This window comes from Delphinapterus leucas, chromosome 8 (assembly GCF_059928025.1).
Source record: "Delphinapterus leucas isolate spDelLeu-1000000601 "Yukka" chromosome 8, BTC_Dleu_Yukka2, whole genome shotgun sequence".
Taxonomy (NCBI): domain Eukaryota; kingdom Metazoa; phylum Chordata; class Mammalia; order Artiodactyla; family Monodontidae; genus Delphinapterus; species Delphinapterus leucas.
The window spans coordinates 15,763,172-15,782,029 of NC_143136.1; the positions used below are offsets into that span (position 1 = coordinate 15,763,172).

At 41.8% G+C, this 18,858-nt stretch overlaps 1 protein-coding gene across 5 annotated transcripts in view; it reads right to left on the reverse strand.

The window, feature by feature from the left end:
• The window catches only part of SGPP2 (sphingosine-1-phosphate phosphatase 2), a 122,596-nt gene that overhangs the window by 2,174 nt on the left and 101,564 nt on the right, over window positions 1-18,858 (reverse strand). The window contains exon 6 of one of the 5 annotated variants that reach the window (XM_089916324.1): window positions 4-316. The exons of the other annotated variants lie outside the window; for them this stretch is intronic. Coding sequence (XP_089772450.1) covers window positions 62-316 — 255 coding nt within the window. The 3' untranslated portion in view covers window positions 4-61. Of the gene's footprint in view, window positions 1-3; window positions 317-18,858 lie in introns of those variants that run through there. 5 annotated transcript variants of the gene reach the window in all.

An 18,858-nucleotide genomic window follows, 5' to 3' on the forward strand; every position in this document is an offset into this window, starting at 1 on the left:
GGAGAGAAATGGACGGTGTGCGTCAGATGAGTGCTCCCCTGTATACAGGTATAATTTTGATTCAAATATAATTGATTTGACATTTAAAATACAATTTTTGTATTGTTTTATAATACTTTCTTTTTGCGGTACGCGGGCCTCTCACTGCTGTGGCCTCTCCCGTTGCAGAGCACAGGCTCCGGACGCGCAGGCTCAGCGGCCATGGCTCATGGGCCCAGCCGCTCCGCGGCATGTGGGATCTTCCCGGACCGGGGCACGAACCCGCGTCCCCTGCATCGGCAGGCGGACTCTCAACCACTGCGCCACCAGGGAAGCCCTAATACATATTTTTAAAAAGTACAGTTGTAGACATTTGAAAATAGGAAAAATACAAACCACAATCACGCTATTCATGCTATGTCTTTTCTTCCAGTTTTTCTGTCTTTTGGAATAAATTATTTTCTTAATGCATAGCTATAATCACACTGTTCCTTCAATCTTTTTTTTTTTTTTTTTTAATTCTGTACTTCAAAAAACTTTTGTTTTGGCTGCGCCACACAGCTTGCAGGATCTTAGTTCCCCGACGAGGGACCAAACCCAGGCGATGGCAGTGAAAGCGCTGAGTCCTAACCACTGGACCGCCAGGAATTCTCTTTATTATTTTTGATTTCATAGTATATCACAAGGGCTGTCATGATCTTTACAGAGGTGGCGTCATCCTTTCTTGGCAGGCAGGGGTCGGGGCTGCAGCTGGCTGGAGGAGGAAGCTGGCTGCTTCGGGAGCCACTTCCTAGCAAGCACACCGTCATTACTTACGGAACGCGTTTGTCTGGGGTGGTTTGAGAAGACGCTGTAGATGTGGTGGTGCCGAAGCTCCGCCATGCCCGTCTGGGCACTACCACTCTGTCTTCAGAGACAGAATTTCAAATAGTGTATAGATTTCACTGGGTGCGTGCACCATGCTTGATTTAATCAATCCTTCTTTACATTTTAGATTCTGGTTTTCTTTCTTGCTTCCTCTGACCCTCCCACCTTCCCTATTTCTTCCTCTTTCTCTCCCTCCCTGCTTGCTTCTTTCCTTAAACTCCTGTTTAAAATATTTTTAACTCCTTAATGTCATCCACTTTCTTCTTCCTTTAGTGTTCTCACAGCAAAATTCATTAGGTGAATTTTTTTTTTTCCACACACACACTATATTTTATTTTTACAAGAGATAAATCAACTGACACCAAGGATTGTAAATGCATGACCACAACAAAAGCAACAGTGATTGCAATTACCAAACACGAAACACACTCATGCTAGGTCATGATATTGACATTCAGTCCAGGAATCCTCCACTGTAACAGCTCCTTTACTTTGCAGTGAAAATTGACTTGTATATTTTTGCCTCTGAGTCCCTGTGGGATTTTTTTTTTTTTATTCAAACAGAAAGTCACAAAAACTATAATCATCCTCATCGGTTCACTCAGTCCCATGTAATTAATTTTTTTTATCTTGATCTTTTACGAATTCATCAGTTTTCCATTAGAGTTCTGAAAATGCTTATTCATTCAGTTCAGCAGTATAGTCAGTTACCAGAAACCTGTAATTGTCAGAGTCTTTTGCATGAATTCCTTGAAAATGAAACCCTTTTATAGGAACATTTTTGCAAAAGCATCAGAGTACTCCCAGAACTGTCTGTGAGTGACAAAAGACTTAAAAATGACCACGGTTAAAGATTTGATGAAAGTTCATAATAATGCAATTGACAAGGAAATTTAGTTATTTCTGAGATATGCATTTTAAAGTGATAACTAGAATTATGACTTATAACATTGTACCAGAACATATAAGATTTTTAGAAATTTCATGTAATGTCTGAAACATTTATATTAACATATTTCCACACAAATAAGGTGAATTCTTAATGTAACCAAGAAATGAATACATCTAAGTCAGAGAATGAGGAGCTTGCTGTGGTTTTGTTACAAAGTTTCACATGGATTCTTTTGAAAGTTTACCATTGGAAAATTGAAACACTTTCCTCAACGTATTGGAAAATCTGGGAAACACCAAAAAGTAAAACACATGCATTGTGGAAAAACTGGAAAGCACTGAAAAGTATAAGAAAAAAAAAAACCAGATCCTTATTTCCACCACCTACAGTTAATGCTGTCTATATTTTGGCATGTTGCCTTCCACTTTTTTTTTTTTCATATAAACATAAAATAGAACTCTAAGGGCTTAGGTTTGTTTTTTTTTTTTCTAATAGCTTCATTCATTATTTCTCTTGTTTAGTTTCTAATAAAATGACATCTGATTTGAGTGAACAATGGGTGAGAATCAGACCTTAGAAATAAACACTGAGGCTACAGCAAATTTCACAGATTAGAGGGCATCCATTCTTCCTTCCAGTGCCCATGTGTGAGTGCCTGCTATATGCCAGACACAGTGCTGGAGGATCCAGTGTGAGCCAAACAATCACAACCACATCTAGGCAGAGCTTACAGCTTAGTGGAGAGACAGAGGATTACTGTTGTTGAAGAGGGAAAGGGATAAGCCTGTGGATCTTGATGGTCCCTTGGGGCTGGAGAGTAAAGAGTAAACACAGGTAGGAGATACTTCCCACAGGGCCCTAGAGTCCAGTCCGCTTCCTAAAGCCTGCATCCAGGGAGCAACGTGAAGCCACTGATGTCGCTCTCATTGGGCACCAACATGACAAGAGTTTCTGACTGCAGTGAGAACAGATAGGAGAGGGGCAAGCGTGGGGGAAAGCCTTGTGTCGCTGCATGTCCTTCACGTGGCACCTGGGCTTTACCTGTCCTTACTTCCGCCATCATCCTTCTCTTCAAATATCCCTCAGGCTTCACAGTCTCCATGATCTTTCTCCCCATGACCTTCTCCTGTGCTATGATTATGCACGGATGTTACTTTATTTTGGGGGAGAAAAAGGAACAATCCTTCATTTAAGTTTCCTGGTTACCAGAACTGGAGCCAAACTCTTGAATTGAATTTTCTACACCTGTCATCTCCACTTCTGCACCTTGAAACACAAGTGCTGTCAACCTAGACTTAGATGATACACCATTCTCAAAGGCCACTTACTAGACATTTGCTGGTTGTTTCTTCAGCATCTGTCTTTGACCCAATAGCCTCATACCTCCCCTTGGGGATCCATGAAGTTCTGGAAAATTATGGAGTTGGAGCACATGACCTAGGTAGGCCAATCAGTGCACTGTATCTCCTGGTCACCGTGATTGGTGCAGGGGTGGTCATGTGACCTACACCAGTCCAATCAGACAAAATTGTGGGGGTTTTGCTTGGAACTCTTAGAAAGAGATGTTCTTTCTCTTTCTGAACACTGGGCCCTGTGGACTGACACCCTTCACTTAGCAGACCTTTAATATTCAGCTTTTATTAATATTACCCTGCACCATCTTGGCTCTTCTCTGACCTCTAAGAAGTCTCTTTCTTGGTTTCCTCCTTTAGATCCTAATAGATCCTAAACAGGCATTTTCACAGATTCTGTCTTCAGGCTCTGCCTGTTTTTCTCTGTTGAATAGTTTGCGTAGTTTCTATGTTGTGTTAGTTTCTGCTGTACAACATTGGAGACATGGATTTGAGTGTCACGCTGGTAGAGAATGGAGAGATGAGGCCATGGACCTACACAAACTTTGCAACAGAGAAAAACATGCAGAGCCTGAAGACACAGTCTGTGGAAATGCCCATGTTTAGATGCTCCAATAAAAATTTTAATTTCAAAAAACTGGTCAAATAAGCTATTGTATAGTCATTGAGTGGAATACTATGCAACAATAAAAAAGCAAAGCACAAAAGAAAAAAAAACAACTATGTCTCCAGGTGTCTCTCTCAAACTTTAGTCCTGCCTCTTTAGACTGAAAGCTAGACATTTTCATTCAGACGTCCTGTCAGCCCCCCCAAACCAACTTGTCTAAGATAAAAGTCACCAAAATGAGTAAAGGAAATGAGCACTTTATAGGAAAAGAAATACGAATGCTTCTTAAACATATAAAATATACCTAAATTTACTCATAAGAAGAAGTAGAAATTAAGCTATGCTGAAGAGAAATTAAAATTTACATTCACACAAAAATCAGTACACAAATGTTTACAGCAGTTCTATTAATAATCACCCAGAACTGGAAAAAAGAAACCCAACGTCATTCAAGGGGTAAATAAACTGTGCTACTTTCATACAATGGAATACTTCTCGGCAATAAAAAACAACAAACTACTAATGGAGGCAACAGCTTTGATGAAATCTCCAGGAAATTATGCTGAATGGAAAAAGCCAGTCTCCAAGGGTTACATGCTGTGTGGTTCTATTTATATGACATTCTCTAAAAGACAGAACTACAGGGATGGGGAACAGATCAGTGGTTGCCAGGGTCTAGGGGCAGAGGGAGGGTGTGACTACAAAGGGAGAACATGGGGGACTTTTTTGGGGTGATGGAGCCATTCTGTTGTTGCGGTGGTGGTTACTCAGATCTAACCCAGCGTTAAAATCCAGAGAACTATACACCCAAGGCAAAATCAATTTCACTGTTTGTTCATTTAAAAAAATAAAATAAAAAATGACATTTTAAACAAAAATAAAAAAGCTGGTGGCCTCTCTTGTTTTCTCTAAATAACAGTGTTGTGCGTGCTGTTTGTGAACCACTGCTCTGGAAACCCAGAGGTTCCAATGTGACCCCGCCCTCCCTCCCCTGCCCCACAAACCACTGAGAATGTACCCCTCACCTATCAGCATTAACAAAATCCAAAAGTTCGACAGTATTCTGTTGATGAAACAGTAGTTGGGGGCAAAGGGACTCTTGTCTCTCAATCATATGAATAAAAAATGGCACAACCCTTCTGGGGAGGAACCTGGCAATATTTTTAAAAATTACACATTCATATAACCTCTGACCAACAATCTCACTCTAGGTCTTGACCATGGAGATACACCTGCCTGTGTCTGTAAGGAAGTATTTACAAGCTGTCCGTTGTAGTATTGTTTGTAATAGCAGGACCCTGGAAAAATGCTAAGCTCTACCTAGAAGGGCCAGTTAAATCTAAGCGTGGTCTATTCATACAATGGAATACTCTGCAGCTGTAAAAAGGATGAGGAAGCTCTGATGTGCAAGTTTAAAACGCATGGTACCGAACAGTATGTACAGTATGCTACCATTTTCCATTTTTACAACGGTGGTAGAATACATGGATACATTTTTACACGATACACAAACAGGTTCACTTGAATGGCAGGGGATGGAGCCAGCAAGGAGGCTTTTCACAGGATACCCTTGTGTACCTTTTGAATCTTTTTTTTTCTGGCCACGCCACGCGGCTTGCAGGATCTTAGTCCCCTGACCGGGGATCAAACCCGGGCCCCCTACAGTGGAAGCATGGAGTCCTAACCACTGGACCACCAGGGGATTCCCCTTTTTGAATTTTATATCATATAAATGTACTGCCTACTCTAAAAAATTAAGTGAAAATAATTCGGTCTCTCCTCTTCCAAACAGGTTCCGCCTTTCAATTCCCCACATGAAGTGGGGATCTGAGGTGAGTCTACTGGTGTCCTCCACGGGTGCTGGGCATACATGGTGATGGGGGAAGGCGACTGTCCTGCCAAAGCATCACCTGCTGAGGACTGAGGACGTCTTTCTGTGAGTTTTAAAGGAAAACACAGTGTGAGGGGAGGAGCAGGGCCAGGCACAATGAACTCGATACCCCACACAAGCCTCTACTTTCTCAGTGGGGAGACGAGGTTCTGCCACTCCGAGTGTCTCCTGGCAGCCCCACTGAACTCGAGTCTGAGCCCTGAGGAAGTCAGAGAGGATGGAAGAGTCATGTTGCCTCCATCTGCAAAACACAGAGCTAAAGAATGCTGCCTGGGGCTTCCCTGGTGGCGCAGTGGTTGAGAGTCCGCCTGCCGATGCAGGGGACACGGGTTCGTGCCCCGGTCCGGGAAGATCCCACATGCCGCGGAGTGGCTGGGCCCGTGAGCCACGGCCGCTGAGCCTGTGCTCCACAACGGGAGAGGCCACAACAGTGAGAGGCCCGCGTACCGCAAAAAAAAAAAAAAAAAAAAGAATGCTGCCTGGAGACCCTTCTGGCAGAGGGCTCTCCAAAGGGAGGAACCCATTCTGCCTCATACCTCCAGGCCACAGTGCCCCATGTGGGCACTTTATTACACCATGACAAAGGTAGAGCATCTGTATCATCCACTGTGGCCCTTGAATTAGAGTCATGGGCACAGATCTGCTTTGCCTGGTGAAGCAGCCGAAGAGTCACTGGTGACACGCAGAGCAGCAGGGAAGGATGCCGATGGGGCAGGGACGGCAGAACTCAGAGAAACAACGGCATATCCTAGACTGGCTGCTGGGACACCACCAGAAGGCTGCTGGGCCTGGAGAGCAGTGGGCAAGACCAAGTTGCTCGAGGTCACAGCTTGGGCAGAGAGCAAGGGACCCAGCAATGTTATCTTCACATCATGGTATCCGACAGGCCAACCGTGGTGCTAGGGACTCGGACTGGTTCCTGAGCAGATGTGAGACTCCTTTTGCAAAGTCAAGACATTTTTCATGTGGGCATTTCTGTTAGGGTTGAACTGTGTTTAACGCCCCCATTTCTGTAGGGGTTAAACACAGTTTTGCAGAGGACTAGAGGTTCAGAGTGATCCTGTAGGGCTCAGAGAAATTCATTACTTATACATATTTCTGTTGATGGACACCCCCCCACCCCCAGGCTCCCTGGCTGCAGAAGCTCAGAGTCCTAATGACTTCCTCTCACCACCTCTGACCAGCAGTCACAGACCCGCCCTCCTTCATTCACAAGCTCCTGCCGTCACCTCTGAATGCCCACTCCCCCACCCAGACCTTCATTTCCCTGCCTGCCGGCCAGTCTCCTGTCCACAGCATGCACTGACCGCCTTCCTAGTTGCTGTTTCAATAACCAATGTTCGCCAGTTTTAGTGTGCATTGGAATCACTTAGGACAATTATTAAGATGTAGATTTCAGAGGACTGCCCTCTGATTCTGATCTGCTGTGCGGCCCAGGAGCCTGCATTTTAACACCTCAACATAATGCTGTTGTAGTGAGTCTAAACAGAAACGACTCTGAGAAATACCAACCTCTCCACGGACTGAGTCCTGCTTCAGATGGGTTTGATTAACTTACCATTCCAGGGTTTTCTCTCACTCCTTTCCCATTTGAACATTCCACGCCAGTCAGATAGGTCTACTTGCTTTTCCCAAACATGCCTTGCACAATTTTATCAGAGTTTTACATTCCTTTTATGTACGGCACATTTTAACCATCTCTATCTATCAAGATCTTATCAGCTCATCTAAGGCTCAGCTCAAAAGCTACTTCCTTTCCAGAATATCTTCCTGTACCTCCACAGCTGGAAATAACCTGTACCTGAACTGAATGTAAAGGTACTTAATTAACAGCACTCAAAAAGCCCCTCTTTTTTTTCTTTTAATTTTATTTATTTTTTTATACAGCAGGTTCTTATTAGTTATCCATTTTATACATATTAGTGTATATATGTCAATCCCAGTCTCCCAATTAATCATACACACACACCCTCCCGCTGCTTGCCCCCCTTGTTGTCCATACGTTTGTTCTCTACATCTGTGTCTCTATTTCTGCCCTGCAAACCGGTTCACCTGTACCATTTTTCTAGGTTCCACACATATGCGTTAATATACGATATTTTTCTCTTTGACTTACTTCACTCTGTATGACAGTCTCTAGATCCATCCAAAAAGCCCCTCTCTTAAATTGCCTTCGCTGTAGTTACGTGTTCACATGCTTTTCTCCTGAGTTGATTATGACAGTCTGATCAGCAAAGAGGAAGTTCTCTTGCAACTGGACATTACTCCTCAAAGCTCCTAGTACAGTGCCTAACAGGTAGCAGATATCCAGTTACACAGACTACAGGAATTTAATGCCTTTCTCTTCCCTGAATATCCATAATATTTAAAACCCACTGTTACCATACATCACAGAAAATGTGCCTTCCTTCCCTCTGTCTTCCTTTGTAACTGCAGTTACCAAATTCCCGGGCATCTGGTTGGAATATTAATCGTAAACTCATTCTGTTCCTCTTCAGTGCATCCGGAGATGAGACAGTTTTGGTCCACAGCCCTAGCATTTGAGGCGAAAGTAATTTGGGCCAACATGGCTGCTGCTGTACAGATTTTTCCTTCTAGCCACACAGTTGGATTTTTAGCCATAAAAGGTGCCATTGTAATAAAGACAATTTAGGTATTTCTGTAATAAAAATACTTGAACCATTTCTAATGAACTTTCTAATTTGGGGCTCTATGTTTCTAATAATAAACTCATGCTAAACAGCTCCTAAAAAATAAGGATGAGGGCTTCCCTGGTGGCGCAGTGGTTAAGAATCCGCCTGCCAATGCAGGGGACACGGGTTTGGGTCCTGGTTCTGGAAGACCCCTCATGCCACAGAGCAACTAAGCCCATGCGCCACAACTACTGAGCTTGCGCTCTAGAGCCCACGAGCCACAACCACTGAAGCCCGCGCGCCTAGAGCCCATGCTCCGCAACAAGAGAAGCCACCTCAATGAGAAGCCCGCGCACCGCAACGAAGAGCAGCCCCCGCTCACGCGCAGCAATTTAGACCCAACGCGGTCAAAAATAAAATAAATAATAAAAATAAAAAATAAGGACCAGAGTGCTTGAAAATTCAAGGACAACTTCTTTACACTAATTTTTTCAAGCTACTAAATTCACAGAAATGAAAAACTCACAAAATCTTCATCTCAAGATTGGATCTGCTGTTTTCACTTTAGCAAGTTCTAAATGAGGAGGTGATTTCTTTGGAACTGCACAGACATGCGTTTGGCACAGTGCATGGGGCCAGAGGGAAGAGTTCACAGTTCTCTGGAATGGCCAAGGTGAGCTGTGGAGCAGAGGACAGTGTACAGAGCACAGTACTGACGTGTGGAGCCACTAGCCAGCCCTGGGATAATTCTGTCCAGAAAAGGTGGATTTGTGGCGGGGGCGGGGGGGTGGAGAGAGAAGAGTGTGTGTGGTTTATAAGGAGGTAGGAACGCTATGGAAGATGGGTAAAAGATAATGATGCAAAAAGCATGATAAAGAAAAGAAGTTAGGGCAAATATGGCAGAATAAGTGTGCTTTACTTTGCAAAAAACACATTTAAAACTCCTTTCCTAGAAGAACATAATTAGACTACAACACACACAAAATATTCAGCACTTAGACCCAGTTATTCCACTCCTAGGAACTTATTCTAAGAAAATAATCAGAGAGGGACTTGCTGGTGGCACACTGGTTAAGAATCCGCCTGCCAATGCAGGGGACACGGGTTCGAGCCCTGGTCCGGGAAGATCCCACATGCCGCAGAGCAACTAAGCCCATGCACCACAACTACTGAGCCTGCACTCTAGAGCCCGCAAGCCACAACTACTGAGCCAATGTGCCGCAGCTACTGAAGTCTGCGCGCTCTAGGGCCCGTGCTCTGCAAGAAGAGAAGCCACCGCGATGAGAAGCCCGCGCACCGCAATGAAGAGCAGCCCTGGCTCACCACAACTAGAGAAAGCCCGCGTGCGGCAACGAAGACCCAACACAGTGCCCCCCCAAGAAAAAGAAAGAAAGAAAATAATCAGAGAAGAAGCTACTCACAAAGGTTTTTGGATAGGGATGATTCTTGTTGAGTTATTTCAACCTATACTGATGAAGTCCAAAAAGTAACTAACACATGCTCCACCACTGAACAATCAGAAAACACAAATAATCAAAAAGAGCATAAAGAATGGAGCATACATCGTAATAAGGAAGAATCTGGAAAGACATAAATCAGGCATGGTATAATGCCGTTTTCACCAAAAATGAGTTCAAAATACATATTGCTTTCTTATTTAATAACACAGCAGGATCATTTTCCATTTGAAAAGAAACATTTCTGCAACCTCTTTTTTTTGTGGTTTCGAAGTATCCATAAGTGAGATAATATCAAGCAGGAGACAAACTCTACATAAAGGATGATCCTAATTCTATCTAAATACACACTTGCATGCATGGAGAAGGAAACAGACTAAAATATTAATAGTGGTTTTTCTGTTTGGGCATCACAGAGGATGATTATCTTCCCCATGCTTTGCAAATATTTTCTAAATTTTCTAGTCAACACCTTTATTACAATAAAATATAATCAAGGCAAAAAATCAGGATGTTAAAATCAGAATGTTTCAAAATAGACAAGCATGGAAGTAATTGATGCTTATAAATTTTCACATCATGCAAAAAAAAAAAAAAAATGAAACGCCCCCCAGAATCTACATGATAATCAAGATACCATTCTTCCGTGATGTAAGTAACATTTAAAATAAAAGCACATAAGATGCGTTGCCAGTGCTACCGTACAAATCACACTGAAACATAATAAACCCTTAATTCAAGTTACCATCAAGGTTTAAATGAAGCCTTTTAAATTGTTTGGGGAAAAAAAATCATTATACGAACATAACCTTTTCTAAAGTTAAAACGCAGAAAGATCTAAATGGCTTTCATTTTTGTACCTATTCTCGTTTTCAGTTATAAAAGTTAGTATACAGATAAAAGCTCGAGCTTCATTATAACCTCTTTACCAAAAATAATAATGAAGACAGGCAATCTGAAGTGCTTAGGAAAGAATCCTAATGGAGTTATCCCAAACATCAGAACAAATTTTAGTGAATGCTATATAAACACATAAAATAGTGTTTTTATTCTGAGCCCAACAGAAACACTCCTCCTTTGGGGAAACATCTCTAGATATTTCAACAGCAGGCCCTAACCCTGAGAACTCCCAGCTGTTGTGAACTCTGACCCTATATCACATTCCCATATGCAGTTTACAGGGAAAAATTTACATTCTTATCTCCAAACATCTTCACTGAAGAATGCTACTGAACAGACCAAAACAACACAGGGTTAGCTCACCAGAAAGAAGGGGAGAACAAACCCATTCATTCAATTGTTCGGAAAGAATGCATTCAGATCTTGGAACTATTTATGCCGAGAACTCGATGATTCTGGCATCTTCCCCTCTGCCAGGTCCCCTGCTGAGAATGTGAAGGGCCCTCTCTGCCCTTGGCTGCCTTCAGAGAGCAAGCTGAAGCCAGGAGCAGAGTAAAAGCCAAGACCCACTTCTTTGCGGATGCAGTGAATGCTCTGAACGCAAGCAGACCCTGACATTAAAACTGACTTAAAAAAAAAAAAACCCAAACCCTCAAACCCTCCCTACAATTATTTTAGAAAATAACTTTTAGTTATAGGTCAACGTTTCCTAGTTAATACACTCAGAATACTGATTCTTTTCCATGCTAGCTCACAATTCATTCAATTTCTGAGAAGAATGCAGATGAGATTCAATAGAAGCCAAATGGTAAGAGGGAGGCAACATTGTTCATGAATATGAATATAAATGATTACAGAGAAAAACCTACATCTCATGTAATTAGCATATGTATAGGGGAGAAAGAGTGAATGCCTAAGTTCAAAAATATTAATTTCCTATTGAAACACACCAACGCCCACAGGGACCAATCAAAAGCAGGAAGATTCACCTTGCCACGCAGTGTAAGCGTAAACGGCAGGATCTCCTGATAGTTACAGCTCTCTGAGTGGGTACTCTGTCATGCCTGTTCTCTGAGCCACCTCAGATATCCAAGCACAAATCCAGGGCTACGGATCACGAGGCATGGAAATCTACAGTTACTGTGAAAACCCGCTGGAGCTCAGAAGTAAAGATAGGAGGTAGAAAAAGGTATGCCAGCTTTCACCTTCTGCTGTGCTAGAATAAATGCCCACTTGGAAAGTGAGCCTATTTAAACCTTCATTAGAAATCATGTTGACACCTTTAACAGAAAATGGTTTTCTATAAGCATAAGAAAAATTATATACAACTTGGACATAAGGTAGAAGACCTCTTCTGGGGGCAAAGCACCGGAGGATAATAGAAGGAAAAATACTTGGTTCACCTCACTGCTTGCTATTTTATTTGTAAAATCTTTATTGGAATACAGTTGCTTTACAGTGTAGTGTTAGTTTCTGCTTTATAATAAAGTGAAGCAGCTATACATATACATATATCCCCATATCTCCTCCCTCTACCTCTCCCTCCCACCCTCCCTATCCCACCCTCCCTATCCCACCCCTCTAGGTGGTCACAAAGCACTGAGCTGATCTCCTTGTGCGATGCAGCGGCTTCCCACTAGCTATCTATTTTACATCTGGTAGTGTATATATGTCCATGCTGCTCTCTCACTTCGTCCCAGCTTACCCTTCCCCTTGTCCTCAAGTCCATTCTCTATGTCTGCGTCTTTATTCCTGTCCTGCCCCTAGGTTCATCAGAACCATTTTCTTTTAACATTCCATATATGTGTGTTAGCATACGGTATTTGTTTTTCTCTTTCTGACTTACTTCGCTCTGTATGACAGACTCTAGGTCCATCCACCTCACTACAAATAACTCAATTTCGTTTCTTTTCATGGCTGAATAATATTCCATTGTATATATGTGCCACATCTTCTTTATCCATTCATCTGTTGATGGACACTAGGTGCTTCCATGTCCTGGCTATTGTAAATAGTGCTGCAGTGAACATTGTGGTACGTGACTCTTTCCGAATTAAGGTCTTCTCAGGGTATATGCCCAGTAGTGGGATTGCTGGGTCATATGGTAGTTCTATTTGTAGTTTTTTAAGGAACCTCCATACTGTTCTCCATAGTGGCTGTATCAGTATACATTCCCACCAACAGTGCAAGAGGGTTCCCTTTTCTCCACACCCTCTCCAGCATTTATTGTTTGTAGACATTTTGATGATGGCCATTCTAACCAGTGTAAGGGGGACACCTCATTGTAGTTCTGATTTATATTTCTCTAATGATTAGTGATGTTGAGCATTCTTTCATGTGTTTGTTGGCAGTCTGTATATCTTCTTTGGAGAAATGTTTACTTAGGTCTTCTGCCCATTTTTGGATTGGGTTGTTTTTTTTTTGATATTGAGCTGCATGAGCTGCTTGTATATTTTGGAGATTAATCCTTTGTCAATTGCTTCATTTGCATATATTTTCTCCCATTCTGAGGGTTGTCTTTTCATCTTGTTTATGGTCTCCTTTGCTGTGCAAAAGCTTTTAAGTTTCATTAGGTCCCATTTGTTTATTTCTGTTTTTATTTCCATTTCTCTAGGAGGTGGGTCAAAAAGGATCTTGCTGTGATTTATGTCACAGACTGTTCTGCATATGTTTTCCTCTAAGAGTTTTATAGTGTCTGGCCTTACATTTAGGTCTTTATCCATTTTGAGTTTATTTTTGTGTATGGTGTTAGGGAGTGTTCTAATTTCATTCTTTTACATGTAGCTGTCCAGTTTTCCCAGCGCCACTTATTGAAGAGGCTGTCCTTTCTCCATTGTATATTCTTGCCTCCTTTATCAAAGATAAGGTGACTATATGTGCATGGGTTTATCTCTGGGCTTTCTATCCTGTTCCATTGATCTATATTTCTGTTTTTGTGCCTGTCACTGTTGGCAGATGACATGATACTATACATAGAGAATACTAAAGATGCTACCAGAAAACTACTAATCAATGAATTTGGTAAAGTAGCAGGATACAAAATTAATGCACAGAAATCTCTTACATTCCTATACACTAATGATGAAAAATCTGAAAGAGAAATTAAGGAAACACTCCCATTTACCACTGCAACAAAAAGAATAAAATACCTAAGGACAAACCTACCTAAGGAGACAGAAGACCTGCATGCAGAAAACTATAAGACACTGATGAAAGAAATTAAAGATGAAACAAACAGATGGAGAGATATAACATGTTCTTGGATTGGAAGAATCAACATTGTGAAAATGACTATACTACCCAAAGCTATCTATAGATTTAATGCAATCCCTATCAAACCACCAATGGCATTTTTCACAGAACTAGAACAAACAATTTCACAATTTGTATGGAAACACAAAAGAACCCGAATAGCCAAAGCAATCTTGAGAAAGAAAAACAGAGCTGGAGAAATCAGGATCCCTGTCTTCAGACTATACTACAAAGCTACAGTAATCAAGACAGTATGGTACTGTCACTGTTTGCTATTTGTTAAAGGTCTCAGACCTTGTGAAGTGACAAGTCAGCTGACAGATTTTTTTTTTTTGGTAGAAATGCAAATAATTCCCGTTCAGTGGAAATGATGACCCCCAAAGGTAACAGCTTGTTGCCCTGTAGGTCAGTAACTAGTTTTGTATAACCTAGCAATCTAAGTAATATTTCTTTATTAAGTTGTCTGTAAATATTAAGTTCTTTATATCTGACTAGTTCCTTCATGAATAAATCAGTTGAATAAAATCTTTGACATTTATGTTTCAACAAGAGTTATGATTTTACCATTTAAAATTCATACTCTAGGGACTTCCCTGGTGGTGCAGTGGTTAAGAATCTGCCTGCCAATGCAGGGGACATGGGTTCGAGCCCTGGTCAGGGAAGATCCCACATGCTGCGGAACAACTAATCCCGTGCGCCACAACTACTGAGCCTGTGCTCTAGAGCCTGTGAGCCACAACTACTGAGCCCACATACCACAACTACTGAAGCCTGCACGCCTAGAGCCCATGCTCTGCAACAAGAGAAGCCACCTCAATGAGGATCCCGCGCACCACAACGAAGAGTAGCCCCCGCTTGCCACAACTAGAGAAAAGCCTGAGTGCAGCAACGAAGGCCCAACGCAGCCAAAAATAAATAAATAAATAAGTAAATTTATTAAAAATAAAATAATAATAAAATGATACTCTAGGGCTTCCCTGGTGGCGCAGTGGTTGAGAGTCCGCCTGCCGATGCAGGGGACACGGGTTCGTGCCCCGGTCTGGGAAGATCCCACATGCCGCGGAGCGGCTGGGCCTGTGAGCCATGGCTGCTGAGCCTGCGTGTCCGGAGCCTGCGCTCCGCAACGGGAGAGGCCACGGCAGTGAGGCCCGTGTACCTCAAAAAAAAAAAAAAAAAAAAAAAAAATTATACTCTAGTGAGTATATAATTATTTCAATGTTTATTCATGACTAATTATTTTGAATGATTGAATATGCATATCCCATGTAACAGTTGCATTTTTTATGTTGCTTTCCTTTGTATACTCTATTTTATTATTATTATCTTAAATTTTTATTTACTTATTTTTGGCTGTGTTGGGTCTTTGTTGCTGCATGTGGGCTTTCTCTAGTTGTGGCGAGCAAGGGCTACTCTTTGTTGCGGCGCGAAGGCCTCTCACTTCGGTGGTTTCTCTTGTTGCGGAGCATGGGCTCTAGGTGCTTGGGCTTCAGTAGTTGTAGCGCACAGGCTTAGTTGGTCTGCAGCATGTGAGATCTTCCCAGGCCAGGGCTCAAACCGGTGTCCCCTGCATTGGCAGGTGGATTCTTAACCACTGCGCCACCGGGGATGTCCCTGTATAGTCTCTTTAAATGGCACTGGTCTGCTCAAAAAGTAAATAAGGCAGGTATTATGTTTCTTAATGTGATGATACAATAAGATATTATTGCATGCTTTTTTTTTATTGCATGCTTTTTACAATATCAATATTAACTAGAAAGCATTTAGGCATACTATATATTTCTAAACTCTAGTCCATATACAGTATGATTTGGGAAATAATCACTTGCTTGTCTTGGTTTCACAAAATCTAACAAGTCCAAACAGGAGATCTTCATGAAACAAAGTTTCCCTACCCATAATTCACATTAATATGAGCAGCTCTAACTATAATGAATCACAGGGCCTGGCAGGTCAACAGGATTATGACATTAGATCAAACAAGCTTCACAGGCAGGTTATAACATTGTCTTTGACAACTGTTAAGCAGCCTGCAAGAATGACAAGTATAGGGAAGGGCAACCTGCTAGAAGACACAAAAGACAATGTCAAACATTTAAGTGATTTTTCTCAAATCTGGGTGGGCAGAGGGGCCTCTGAGCAACAAGAGAACAGAAGAAAGTCATATTCAAATGTAATATAATTGTTGAACAGGCCCATGCAGGTTGAAATTTAATTGGCATTGTCCCCATATTGGCTGGGATGTTGTGTATAGACTGTTTCAGTGCTTTTCAAACTGTGTCTTGCATTAGAGCCCACTGGGAACTTGTTAAAATGCAGAATCTAATTCAGTAGGTCCAAGTGGGGCCTGAGAGTCTGCATTTTTTTTTTTTTTTTTTCTTTTTGCGGTACGCGGGCTCTCACTGCTGTGGCCTCTCCCATTGTGGAGCACAGGCTCCAGACACGCAGGCTCAGTGGCCACGGCTCACGGGCCCAGCCGCTCCGCGGCATGCGGGATCCACCTGGACCGGGGCACGAACCTGCGTTCCCCACATCGGTAGGTGGACCCTCAACCACTGCGCCACCAAGGAAGCCCCCTCTTTTTTTTAAAATTAATTTATTTATTCTGGCTGAGCCAGGTCTTAGCTGCAGCATTGCTGCATACACTCTTAGTTGCGGCATGCGGACTTCTTAGTTGCGGCATGCGGACTTCTTAGTTGCGGCATGTGGACTCTTGGTTGTGGCATGCTTGTGGGATCTAGTTCCCCGGCCAGGGATCAAACCCTGGCCCCCTGCATTGGGAGCTCGGAGTCTTCCCCGATGGACCACCACGGAAGTTCTGAGTCTGCATTTCTAACAAGCTCCCAGGTGATTCTGCGGCTGCTGGTCAGGGGACAACACTGTGAATGGCAAAGACTATCTCACCTCGCTGAATTGCAGAGGTCAACACAGGCTCCTCAAGCTGAATATGACAGGTCAGAGCTTCCTGAGTGCTTTTTTGAAATACACATTGAAAAAATAAAACCACCTGAGGGAGATGGGGGGTAAGGGAGGGAAGGAAGGGGAGTTTGGTATTAGCGGAGGCAAACTATTATATACAGGATAGATAAACAAGGTCCTACTGTAGAGCACAGAGAACTATATTCAATATCCTGTGAGAAACCATAATGGAAAAGAATAGAAAAAAGAATATATATACGTATAACTGAGTCACTTTGCTGTACAGAGGAAATTAATACAACATTGTAAATCAACTACACTTAAATAAAATTTAAAAAAATAATAAAGACGGGCCAAAAAATAAAAAAAGATTAAAAAAATAAACCCTTCTGAATTATATGAGCACTGTAACATACTCATATAATACTTGAGTCAGGACTGTAAAAAAGTGATAGTATAGTTATTGAAAATCTTAGAATGATATTCCAGTGAAGAAACATTTGAGTGTAAAGAGGTCCTAGAGAAAGATCTGAAAATTCTTTGTAGACGTGGTGACATGACTGCTCACATTTAGAGGAAAAATAATTCTGTCCAGTCCTTTGTCACTGACCCCAGGGAATGTTGGCTCCGAAACCTTGAGTCCTGGCTCCCTGTGCAGAAACAAAACTCCCTGAGGGGATCTTTTGCGGCCCTTATATCACACGAGGAACTGGAGATTACTGGAGACCTAAAAAATTTCAGTCTTGCTCTGCAGACTGTTCTAGGTGTGTCTGATATGGCCGCACAATGTTTATAATGAGGCTGGACCATCTCAATCACAGAGATTGTGACTTCCTTGTTATTGTGTGTCAAGTGAGAAGACAGTAACACCACATAACTATTAAAATGGAGAAATGGGATTCAAGATACAGTGGAGCACAAGACCGTGGTCCGTGCATAACCCTTTGTTTTCATACATGTGGTGAGAGCTCAGGGGTGCAGTGTGGAAACCAAACTGTGCCATAACCCTATGCATGTGGAATAATTTTATGGAGGTTTCAGTGTTGGAAAAAAATCAAATACATTATAGCACTTACAGGAAGCCCTGAGTGCATTTAAAAATATGGTTCATGAAGTGTTTATTTCCTTTCCCCAGTGAGCGTGGTTTAAGGAACATTCCCACAGACATACACAAACACAGACCTCAGTCGTATTTTGCGATTAAAATTAAGTTCTAGACTTTTAGCTGATTTTCAGAGCATAAGATGCAAGGCAGCTAATTCACTACTCTACATCTGTCTGCTGTGCCCCAATTAGTGTTCATTTCGATCACCAACAGGGCAGTTTGGTAATGAGACCAATTCTCAGGCAGTTTTATACGGATGGTTTATGTGATGGATAAACCATCCATTTGCCCTGTATGGCAAGCTAGATACTGCTATTTCTCTCCACAGGCAACTTAGCCCAGCTCAACTCTCTAAACCCTTCAAGATGTATTTCTTATTCTGAAACAGCATCACAGAGAAGATGGATGGATATTAATTCTGTGGACAACTTGGTTCCCTTTCTTAATCAGATTTGGTAGGTAAGGTTACAGCGACTAAAAGGAATTTTGGAAATCAATGCTTCGTGAATTTTTAAATTGATTCCCAAACAATAAAGGGACCAAAGACAAAAGCACTTGGAAATGCAGGTATTTGTTTTATTGCCAAAAACCACATTAAGTGTTGTTCTGTTTAAAAAAAAAGAAAAGAAAAAAGAAAAATAGACACAGTGCAAGGGAAGATATAAGAAATGCAAGTACCCAGTCAATGAAGAATTATCATTCATCACAGCAAAGTCTAGAAACTTCCTTCTCTTCTAGGAAATCCTTATGTAAATAATAATGGAGCTCAAATATTTCTTTATTAGTTCATTCAATAGTTATCACGTGCTTTTATTTTTGATTGGTTATAACACATCAAAAAATATACTAGGTAGAAAAATAGAAGAGATTAAAAAAATACTAGGATAGAGGAAGAATAAGATACAGTGTCTGTCCATTAAATTAAAATAACTTCATTGTTTTTGTCAAAAGTAATTCAGGCTCACTATTAAAAATGCACTTCTGAGCCTTCTGTCCATAACCAACTC